General features: G+C 28.6%; 1 protein-coding gene across 2 annotated transcripts in view; it reads left to right on the top strand.

Moving 5' to 3' along the window:
- Wdr24 (WD repeat domain 24) overlaps positions 1-8,490 on the top strand; it is a 45,285-nt gene extending 36,795 nt beyond the window's left edge. For both annotated transcript variants that reach the window (XM_043046766.3, XM_016052624.4), the window contains exons 10-13: positions 2,272-2,822; positions 5,313-5,415; positions 5,507-5,696; positions 6,907-8,490. In XM_043046766.3, coding sequence (XP_042902700.2) covers positions 2,272-2,822; positions 5,313-5,415; positions 5,507-5,696; positions 6,907-7,042 — 980 coding nt within the window. In that variant the 3' untranslated portion in view covers positions 7,043-8,490. The remainder of the gene's footprint in view (positions 1-2,271; positions 2,823-5,312; positions 5,416-5,506; positions 5,697-6,906) is intronic.
- Positions 8,491-12,670: the final 4,180 nt, after the last annotated feature.

Here is a 12,670-nt window from a genome sequence, read left to right on the forward strand (position 1 = left end):
AGTAAATTAATTATTTTAACTATTTAAAAAGTGAGGGAATGACACTAATAGTGAGGGAATGATATTTTATTTTAATACATGTTTTTATCTAAGTTACATCTACCTAAAGTTTGAAAATGATAACATACTAAGTATATCTAATATTTATTATAATTTACTCTTATATATTTAATAGTTTTTACAGGTTTGGGAAATAAAATTGGCTGGCACGATTGAACAAAAAAAATTTAATAATATACTCATCTTGAATCATTCCCTCACTTCAGCGTCATTCCCTCACTTTTTACACTAGTGAGGGAATGACGAATTCAATAAAATTTAAAAATAACAGTTAGGCCTAATTAATTTCTGAAGTCAATCACATACAATTATATTCATACAAGAAAGCAACATATAATTATCCACTTTCTCGATGAAGTTGTATTTTATTTTACTCTAAAAAATGACATGAGGGAATGACAAATGTAAAAAATTTTACCTGGTTTGATTCATTCAAATTTATTCCACAGCAAGGCTTCTTTAAGTTGAAGATGGAAACATACTGCAATTTTGTTCTATGATGCCAGTTGTTAACTTCTGAAGTTTTTATTAAAATATTTTTATTCTAAGAAGATTGCAGGTGATAAGAACATTGTTGTGAAAGAATGACGCGAAACACTGGGGACAAAGTTTAAAATAGTGCTGTGTTAATATTTTTATCAGAAATTAAATTTAAAATTGATTTTCTGAATTCTATATTTTAGTATTCTGAAATAAAAAACACGAATTTGTAAAAAAAAAAAAAATTTATTTCAGTAACAATTTTTTTCTTTTTTTAAATCAGCACTGGGGACAAGTGAGGGAATGACATATTGGTATATTTTAATTACCTAAAATAAATAAAAAATAAAAATTGATAATTTTATTTTTATTCTTTTGTTAGCTTGCATTCTGAAGGACACTTTCCCTGAATTTTTTTTTTTTGTAAGCTGTAAAACAAGCATAAAATATACTGGGGACATGAAAATGACTGTTTTTGTGAGAATGACCCATATATATTTATATATTAATTTAATGTTAAGGAGTTAATTGTATGTTACTCTTAAAAGTTTCTTTGTTGTTAACTAAATTTATATTATTACCATGAGCAAATCCCTGGATAAAACTCTACTACTATTTGACAAAAAAAAAATTTAAATAAAACAATTTTTTATTAAATGTTAATAATTTCTCTAAAATAATCAATATAATAATTTTATAGTTAAAATTCAACCTTATTAATATTAAAATTTTGTCATTAAAATTCAGCATTATTAACTTGAATTGTCCATTATATTATTACCTTGCACGCATCCAGATTCGACCCAATCCAAGGTAACTAGAAAGTCAAATGTGCTTCTGTTCTTCAGTAAGAACAGACCATAAGTTGATCCCATCATCCTATATACACTTCTATTTTCATATTTTGTAATCTGGCAAACTTGTTACGAGAACATTTTAAATCATTTTTGAAAAATGTTGGTAAGTACTTTTGAATTGGCTAATGACGGGCAAGCTATGTGGAAATCCCAAACTAAGGAAAATGCGATGGAGAAAATGTGGACAGTAAAATCATCAAAAATTATGTGCATCAAAATTTACACTATGAAAATCCTAAGCAAAATGCAATCTTAAATCCAACAAAACAAAATCTGACAAAAAACTGCAGTAAAGCTGACAAAAATGCAATCATAAATCCTCGTGTGATTGGAGGTAAATCATCAATAATTGAGTGCGAAATGTGCTATTGAAAAATTAACAGATTAAATAATATGTTATTAAAACATTGAGACTTTAAAAACCTAGGGAAAATCCATTTTAACAACTACCAAAAAAACGATTGACAAAACCATGCAGATTCACTGTGGAATCGTCACTAATCGAGTGGATTGAGAAATTTATTACCTCCTGAAATGTGTGATTCGGAATTTGCAGTATGTTTTAATGGTGTATATCAAGATTTTAAAAGTGCAGAAATCTGTAAGAATAGCTGTTGGCAAACCATGTGGATTTATACGTCGTTGATTGAAATTGTTGTTAATTAACATCTATTTGTTATTTTTTATTGAATAAAGATCTTTGTTTACCCTAAAGACCTATTAACTGGAAATATCTATTTTCCGGACTTGCCGATTGCCCCATGTGGGACTTTCCACTGCATATGTTCTAAATTAAACGTACCATTGTAATTTTCTTGATTTTAATGCTATTTTTATGTTACTTTTACTCATAAATATTTTTATTAATTTACAGCTCTTGAGAGCTCACTAGAGAGTTCCCAAAAACCCAGAGTTAACAATGGAGTTCCCTACCGCAGCCATCCCAACAGCAGCAAACCGGTCAGTCGGCACGTGAGCGGAGGCAGCCATGCCACCATTGAAAGAGGGATCAATGACAATCTCGAGGATGATTCCGATTCAGGAAATACCGAGCACGAAAACACCATCACCTACATAGCCAGTGAACTTACTCAGGGCGACTTCTTCTTCGGTGATGGCGAAGCGGAATTGTTCCGCATGTTGGATTATTCCCAATTCTCGACTCTGCCTGCGGATGAAGACTGGACTTTACCCAGAGAGGCTTTCAATGTCCGCCATCGTTTGGGTGATGGTTCACCTCCCCCTGAAGTGGCTAACATGCCAAACTCACCCCTCTGCGCTGCGGAGGAGATATCTGAGAGAGAATTTTCCATGAATGAAGAAGAGGAACAAAGTATGATGCTAGCTCTATTCAACGCTCCTCGCTTTCCACCGTGGAATTTTACTGATATAGTTGTTGATATGCTCCAGTTTTATGCTGAACAGGTAACCCATTTCAAACAAAATTCAAATTATTCTATTTAATAAATATATAGTTATAGTAAATAAAAGTTTATAATTATAAATTAAATCTTTCATATATCCATACTTGCTAACTTCTAATGCTTTTGGTGAACATCTGTCTTAAATGTATATAGTAGTAAGGAAAATTGCCCTTTACTTATTTTATTTTTGACCTCATAAATTTGATTCACATTTATTTTGATCGACACTGTTCTTTGAGTCTTGATAAACAGATTATTACTGTAAGAATTTGAACAAATATTTAAGATCTGATGATCGTGCTGGGAAGTTGGGAATGTGGAAAAAAAGTAAACAAGTCAAGCATACTTCATTATAACTCCACTACCACTTAAAATATTGTGGTGAACCAGGACTTTTGGATTGGCATGTGGGAATAAATATAGTACTAATAATTGATTAAGAGCATGGTTCTTTTATTCTGTAAAAATGCACTATACTTTACCAACAGAGCCATAAATAATCTGTCTAATAAATACTTCTTTTTTATGTAATGCAATTGCGGGTTAGTTCCACCAAAAAGTACTCCATGAAGGCTAGTTTGCCTCAATGCTTGATCCAAGAATATTCTATTTTGGACAGTTGGTAGTCTTAAACTCAGAATCCAGTCGGCTATTCAAAAAACGCCGGTTATAAAAAAAAATAACTTGCCAGCATAAATCTGCTTTTAGTTATATGAGCAAATTTTAACTTGTGATTGTTCCTAAACTTTTGCCTTTTTTAAAGAATCTTTTCTTTTTTAGTATAATGTTTAAATTAATGTATTTGAGATATAAATTTTGCTTAACATTATGCCTGGTCTAGTGCCTAATCCATAAATTTAGGTTGCTTTTTCTTTAGATTTTTTTGCATTGGTAGGAAAAACAGAATGATTTTTCTTTAGCTTTCTTATAAAACACTTAGTAGGTTGCAAATCTTTCTGCATGCTACTATTCAAACGTTAAAATCCTATTAAACAATTAAATGTCAATTTATTAGTAATTTTTTTCTACTACAGTAGAACCCCGCTATAGTGAACCGTCTGCAGACTCAGTAATGTGTCCACTATAACCGATGGTTCACTATATCCAAATTTTTTGAAGAATATTTTTTGCATAAGACAGTTGAATGATTGAAAATTGGCTTTGCAATTTTGCATAAGTTATTTAAAAAATTATTAACTAATTAACAGATAATAAAGCAAAAATTGATGGAAAAAGTAATTACGTCGCTAAATATTAGTTTTATTTTCACTTTTTATGAAAAAAATTTGTGATTTTTGATTGAACACAATTTGATTTTAAATTGAGTTCATCAATTTTCTTATCGACAATGTGCAAAGAATGCAAGATTTTTACATTTTAAACAAGATTTCAAGCCATCTTGACAAAGCATCTTCCACGTTTTCTCTTTCAGCTCCACGCAGTTTTTTCGATGAAACCATGTTTTTGTCGTATGCCGCAAGAATTGCACTTCGATTTTTCCAAATGTTTGAAACTGTAGATTTTGACAAGGGAAATTCCTTACACAGTGTCGATTGATTGGTTCCATCATCAATACGCTTTACAATTTTAACTTTGTCCTCTATCGAAAACGCTTTTCTCTTTAGAGAATTTGCCATTTTCACTGCTTTTGAAATAAAAATCTTGTCTCAAATAGATAATGTAAGAATATGAAGAGAGCAGCTGTAGAATGAGTTAAATTGTTCCCCTTCTTGATTGTCAAGGGGTGATTTGTAAAGAATATGATTTGAACAGATAAGAAAATTCCAAAAATTCAGCAGGTGTCCAAGTTAACTAGTTGTAGAGCAAGCTTGGGGAAAAGGATGAGATATAGCGAGACTTGTCAGGGAGGGAGGAGTATAAGATAAATGATCTGTTTGACATTTATTACAGTATAGTTAAAAGTGATAAGCATAAAGGAGAGTAATATGACACATTTTATAGGAATGCATTCATTTTCAGTCCCAACACCTACAAGATGGAGGACTGAAAAAAGATATTTAAAGAAATGAAATTTGAGTCCACTATAACCGAGTTTCCAAGTTCTAAGCTGTTCACTATTAGCGTTAAAAATAACATTATTTAAATAGGAATACGGTCGGGACCGCTAAAAAAGTTCACTACATCCGAGTGTTCACTATATCCCAGGTTCACTATAGCGGGGTTCGACTGTATAATATACCTTATTTTATTATAAAGCCACCATTTCTTCACAAATTCATTATAATAAACAATCAACGCACTTTTCATAGACTATTTAATGGTGCTGATTACTTTGCCCTTCTAATAAAATCCCACAAAGGCCTCGTTATGCAGTTAAATTTAATTTGAACCTCCTGTATCATAAACTCCTGATCCTGTAAAGTAAAAGGATTGTATGTTGTCCTGTAGTGGTGCTTATATATATTTTTTTATAAGTTTCATCCACAATTAATTAACTTTTAATCATTTCTAAATCTTTTACTTTGTTTAGGGTGATGTACAAATGGCTGTCTCGGTGTTGATTGTTCTTGGTGAGAAGTTGAAATACATTGTAAAAGAAAGTTTGCAGGAGCAATGGTTTCAGTCTTATTTAGGTTAGCAATGCTTTAAATGCAAATTTTAAATATCAGGATATATTATCTTCTATATAGAGATATATTAGTGTTTTTTTCTCATTTTTTGCAGAACTTTTAAGTCGCTTCAAGCTGTGGAATATTTCCAATGAAGTAATAGCCTTGAGTAGCTTACCAGCTATTAACTCATTAAACCAACAGTCCACAATAGTCAATTCAATTTGTGGAAAATGCGGCAAATTCATGAATTCTGTTGGTTGGTACTGTGATAATTGTAAAGAAACTAATGTTTGCAGTGTGTGGTAAGTGCAAAATTGTTTCATTTTATATACATACAACCTGAAGATGCTTTATGATCTACATGTTTATAAAATTACGTAAATATGGATTTTAGATTTTAACATCTAATCATGTTTTATATTGTATTATTGTTGTTTCTCCCATTTGTAATATTTTTTAATCTTAATGCTATGTAGTGGCATGGCAGGAAATTTTTATGAGTTTAATTAAGGAGTTTTGTAAAAATGTTCACAAATTGAGCAAAGATACTTATTTTGTTTTTGATGCATTCAAAACTCTTTATTAATAAGTTAAAAAAATTTCAATCAAAAATTTTCCTTCCATGAAAACGTCTTAAGATTTATTCATATAAGGCAGGTAATTTTTTTTTTAAATATATTAGATCACCCATAAACTCTGTAGTATGTTTCAATCACTCATTCAAAAGATCAATATGCATCCTTTTTAGCTATAAAATTTTACATTCTGGCCTGTTGTTAAAACCATTTGATACAGAAGTTCCTGTTTTGAACCCCGTGCCATTAATTACTTACCTTGTGGAAATAGTATGCTCTCTTTAGAGTGTTGATGTAGGATTCCATAAATTTTTTTTTTTTTTGGAAATTCTTTTTATTTCAGTAATAATTTAAAAAGTTTTTTGTCTTAGCAAATTTTCACCTAAAATAACAACTTCAAGTTTTGTAATATGTACTATGGGGAAAAAAACAATTAGAAAAAAAAAGTGAGCTAAATTTTTCTTTGCAAATTTTGTAGCCATTTTGTGATTCCAATAATAAAACTCTAAATGATTTTGAAAAATTGTTTTAAGAATTTAAAGCAAAATTTTCCATCGCTGCATACCACTTAATCTATGCATGTAGAAACATTCAAATTAAAACTCACTCATTGAATTTATTTTAAAATAAACTGTGTTTTTAGGATATTTTTCTTTTTTAGAACTAACATATAATTATTTGCAGTCATCAACTTGTTCGTGAAATATTTGTGTGGTAGCCATTTTGTGATGAATAGTCCAATAATAAACCTCTAAATGATTTTGAAAAATTGTTTTAGGAATTTAAAGCAAAATTTTCCATCGCTGCATACCACTTAATCTTTGCATGTAGAAACATTCAAATTAAAACTCACTCATTGAATTTATTTTAAAATAAACTGTGTTTTTAGCATATAATTTATTTATTTTTTAAACTAACATTGTATAATTATTTGCAGTCATCAACTTGTTCGTGGAATATTTGTGTGGTGCCAAGGATGCGCTCATGGAGGACATTTATTACATATTCAAGAGTGGTTTCAAAAGAACAAGAAATGTCCTGTTGGTTGTGGACATTTATGTGAATATACATAATAAAGTGCTAAAAAAATTTTTATGTACATATATAAATTATAAACTATTATTTATTTTGAAACAACTTTCACTGCTATGACAAATATTTTGTATACAAATGTAATATTAAATCTTTATAAGATGACATATCAATTTTTTTAAATTTGCTATAAGTGCCATTATTTTTTTTTCTACGATGAAATTAAACAATTCTCCTAATGACGGTTTTTTGTTAAATACTTTTTCTTCCAATTATACTTTATTTTTAGATTCATTTTTTAATGTGATTATTGATATTTGAATGTGAATGTTGTTTTAATACTTTGTGCCTTGATGTGAATTATATTAATTTCATGAAAGGGCGTGTAATTGATCTAAAATGGTTGCGAAATGAATCTGATAATAATCTGAAATCTTACTTTAGAGAAATGGAAACATAATTTCTTTTATCAAATGAATGTCATGACAAATAATATGAATGTCATAATAAGTATTTTCTGTATGACATTCGTCATGATGTATGTCAAATGTCATTCATAAAATGCTTGTATGACAATAAATATTTCATTAAGAATTACTTAATCTTAGTACATAACGTTTTCGTTATTCTTGCATAGAATAATTATTATTCTAATGCAAATTAAGAAGAATGCTGTGATTGTCTTTTAAAATGTATCTTTTTTCTGATTGAGATTGATAATTTTTCTTCAATTCACATATTATTCTTAAATTAGTTGAAAAAAGGAATTCCAAGAAATTAATTGTATGAATATTCAATTATATAAAACTCTTCAAATCCCTTTCTAATAGTAAAATCTTTGACTTCTTTGCTGTAGTTCAAATTTAAGTTTAGTTTGCTTAACTTAATAGTGTATATGGGATGTAATAAAACTAATGGTCAAAGTAATAGCTGGTATATAACTTGCTGAAATAAATAACTTTCACCATACAATGTGGAGTCTAAAAGCAACGGGCGAGTTGTTAGAGATCACCTGCATGGTGAAAATGGAAAAGAATCTATATTATTGAAAACTTTATTGCAAATAAGTGACCGCCAGCTCTAATGCTGATTCTCACGTCAATATCCACTCACCTTGTAAACAAGTCTTAAAAGATTGGTTAGAGAAAAAGCAAAGTTTCGGCAAGGCATAGGAAGAGGCCATGAGATGGGCTCATTATGGTCAATTTATCAATTATTAAGGGAGTACTCTAATAACATCTTTGAGCAAGCACTTTCTTCTGTGTTGTCCTTTGCTTTCTGAGCTTGCCTTGACAAATCAAAGTTTCTATTTGTTACTAAAAATAATTTCTCTGAAAGTTCTATCATTCATTACAGTTGTAACCATTAGTTTTGTTACGCCCAGTGCATTGTATTATTAATGCAAATTCGAGTGTCATAAGAGATTTTTACGAAATCAGTATATATCAATTAAATAAGAGATAGCTATGAATAAATCAAGAATTTCCTGTGCACATTGAGAACTAGATTAGCAAACTGTATTCTGTTTTTAAAAAATAATAATAAATTTTAATAATTTAAATAAAGTCTGAAATGTTTGCCTTCAGCAGATTGGGTTTTCCTTTATTAGCCAAAAACGAAATTTTATTTTATTCATCAAAGACGCATTAATTTTCTTGAATTTTTTTTTTAAATATTGTTTGTTTTATGTGATTAGTTAATTTGGATGAGAAGGCAAAATTCTTTAGCAATTATGTGTTGTTTTTCTTCAATAAGCATAATGTTAGCTGAGAAAGGAAAATGAAGAAATATGATTTTTTTTTATCTCTTTTTCTCAAGAACAGCTTGATGTCCAATTAAATGTTTGATTCTCTCATGAAACTTGCTCGTATAAAAGCTGTTAAAAAATTGCATTAATGAAAAATGTTTCTCTTATTAAAAATTACTTTTTGTAATCAGATTGCAGCTTATCTTCCTATTCAAAGAGATGAAGGGTCAGAATCTACCAGGAAAAAAAAATTTGCGATTATTGAAAGAATGTGGTTTTTCGTGTCTGATTTCATAAAGTATTGTTTCACTATTTAGCATATTTAAAATGTGCCCCCGATCTATTCAGATAGCATAACTAGTGCATTGCTCATTTAATCAAAGGTTATTCTATTGTAGTTCGTTTTTTAACAACTGTACTATATTTCTCTGTTGCCATAAGTTACTGTAAATAAATCACTTCAAAGTATATTGCTGCCATATTGAAATTTTTTGTGATATTTATTCATAAATCTTGTAAATATAAATTATTTTAACATGCAAACTGGAAAATTTTGTAATTATAAATAAATATTATATATTTTTCATACTTTGCTGGTACTGTTCTTTTTTCTGTATAACTTTTTGTGTTGTTCTTTTCAGTATTCAAATCTTATGTCAACAGTTAAATTAAATTTTCCCAGTTGTTTACTTCCAGTAAAATATTTGTGTACTTATAAAAGTTAAAAAGGGAAAACTGGTATAAAAACCTGTTGAATACCTTTTGAGGAAGACCGGATTAAAAACATCAAAACCTATTTGTATGCTCGAGAAAATTGGTTGGATGTGGCCGACGATTATTATGAACTATTTAAAGTTTAATTGAACAATAAAACTGATTTTGATGTTTTTAATCCCATCTTTCTCAATGGTAATTCGTTAGACTTTGATTAAATTTTTGATTTTTTTCTCATTTTTAAAATTGTTTTGTGATTCTTACGGTGTTCTTACTTATTTTTGACTAAAATTCTATGGGCCTGTATAGAAAATAGTATCTTTATTTTTAAAGGGTTTCCCTTTATGTAATGACAACTTAAAAAACATTATGCTTTAATGCAGTTTTAGAATATTTTTCATTTATTTAGTAATTTTCCAAACATAACAGATACATTCCTCTAGAATTTTATATTACATTATAATGCATTTATTTAGAAAACACTCATACAAAAGTTGTTTAAGATTCTAATTTCTCTTCAATAAATTAAGGAGCTTTGGTTAATATAATGACAAGTTATGCTTCATAAATTTTTAGTAAAAGCGTTTTTTTTTTCGGTGAAAAATACAATGATTTACATGTATTTATGCAATAAGATGTTTATGCTTGTTATGTTATGTAGCAAAAATTGCGTAAACTTGTTTTAGGTACCTATTTGGAAACATTACTAAGTAACAGCTTGATATGAAACAATTGTTGTCAATGAAAAAAAGTGTAGTTTATCACCATTAGCCTTCCACTTACCTCCTATCGAAATAATTAAAACACTTGTGTTAAAGATCACTTTTTTTTAGACTTAAGTGTTTTAATTATTAAATTTGTAGAATGACAACTTGCAAAATGAGAAAAAAATTGTCCTTCATAACTATTTATCTAATATTCAGATTTTTATTTGTTAAATTTCCAAGTCAGACACTGAAACCTACTTTCAATTTATTTCAAATAGTTGGGGTATACTTGAATCACAAATTATTATTATTTAATGTATCTAAGATTGAAACTTTGGACCATATAGTTTTAAATGCTAAAATAAATGAAACTGGGATAATAATTAATGGGGATTATAATTTATAGAAAACTTATCATTTTTCTTCAAGTGATATATTTTTAAATTGTTGTTTTTCAGAAAATATGCAAAAAATGCTAATATTTTCTATTTTGGATTTTAAAATGACTTGCCTTTTTAAGTCAAAAATGTGTCGATTAGAGATTAATAATAAAATTTACTATCGGATTAATTCATCTTTAAGCAAAAAAAAACATTATTAAGTGCAAAATTTTTTTAATTGATGGAATTTCTTAAAAGGCTAAAAGTGGCATGGTATAGCTATTTTCATAAATTAAAGTTAATTAAGTAAGGCTATTTTCATAAATTAAGTAGTATCTTTAAAGTGTGTCTCACTAAACACTGTAGATTTCAATAACTTAATTACTTGAAAATCCTTATTGTTTACTTAAATAAATCAAAATTTATTCAGGGAATTCGTTTTATGTTTTCACTCTTAACTTAACCACTCTATTGAAATATTCATAAGTGCTGCTATCACCGCCATTTTGGTTATTCAACTTAGCATTCCATTTTGTTTCGCTGCGCAAAAATTATTAGACTTATAAACTTTAAATCATGAAGTTTTATCTATTAATGTATGAGATAAAAAAAAAGTTGGTTCATAATTAGTTTGAAAAAATAACTATTAAACTTGTAGTAAAAAGTACCATGCGGGTAAAAGCATTTTCTACAAGTCTCAAGATCGCAACTACAGAGCTGAAAGAACTATTTTTGTTTATTTTTTATTATTAGTTTTTGTTTTTTTTTTTTTTTTTTTCAAATTTACAATGTGCTTGAAAATTATATCAAAAAAATTAAATTTCCGCTTTTCTTTTATCACATTTTTGTTTTAAATAATGACTTTTTATGCATTATTATAAAATTAAAAAAATTTATCGCACTTGAGATCTTTATTTTATAAGCTCAAACTTGACTTGATATCAAAAGTAACAATTAAAAATATGAGTGTTTAGATGTTGCCTAGTCGATCTGTTGCCTAGAAAAATCTTAACATTTATAACGAAATTATTAAAAATACAATAGACTCAAGAATTTCCAGTTTGAACTGTAAAAGTAAATAAAGTAAATTGTTATATTTTGTTATCAACTAAAATTATTTCTCATTTATTAATTCTTATTGTGTCAGATATTGTGTATTTCTTAAAGTAATTTTTCTTCAAGGGCCGTTTATTATTATTCCAATCCAAGTAATCTCACATTTCGTTGCAATTAACGAAATGTCCTAACATAAAATTTTAATGATTAATTATATAAACAAAACAAAACAAAATTTTTTTAAATATTCATTTTTAGAAGACAAAAAAGGCAAAAATGAATGAGAGGCATCTTCAGGGGGTTGAGGAGCAGAGCGAGCAGGAATGTAGCATCGTAATTACAATTTTTAAAAAACTATTTATTAAAATAATGATAAACATCATCAAAAAATAAATAATTAACTTTTTGAAAAAACTGAATTGATATTAATAACTAAATTCATAACTATTCATATCCTAAGCATATCTGAAGGAACAGTTCTTGCAATGATAAGAAAGAAAGAAAAAAAATGTTGCAATAACCAAGCGATGAGATGATGTACGACTTACAGTCCCGACGTCACAGTGCGATACGACCAGCTTCCGCTCATTAGTCCGCTTATCAAAAGATGAAGAAGCGGCATCATTCTTTTAATCCTCTTTTCTCATCCATTACGTCGCGAAGATCCAAAAGACGTTCTGCGACATTTCTTTTTTTCCCTTCTAACATCCAGCGAATCTTAAATGTAATGATCGGCAAGTAGTAAGTGTTTCGTGAAAACTGATTCAGATAAACGTTATGAATTATGAGTAATAAAATGGACTTGGCGCGGTAGTAAGACACCGCCTTGTCGCCAATTTTATAGTTTCTCTTTAAATGAAAGACTAGGACTGTAATTGTAGATGGAGTTCGGTTTTAGAAGAAATGGGGGGAGGGAAACTAATATGACCAGCGTTGGCCAGGATAAAAAATCTTTAGTAAAGAATTGATATGTGTTGTTTTGAAATAAATACTGCCTAGTGTTGGATTATATTATAAAACGTTAGATTGGTGTCATTGTCGTACAATGTTATTTTGATTTTTTTT

This window comes from Parasteatoda tepidariorum, chromosome 2 (assembly GCF_982258835.1).
Source record: "Parasteatoda tepidariorum strain Cologne lab strain chromosome 2, Ptep-v5.0, whole genome shotgun sequence".
Classification (NCBI taxonomy): domain Eukaryota; kingdom Metazoa; phylum Arthropoda; class Arachnida; order Araneae; family Theridiidae; genus Parasteatoda; species Parasteatoda tepidariorum.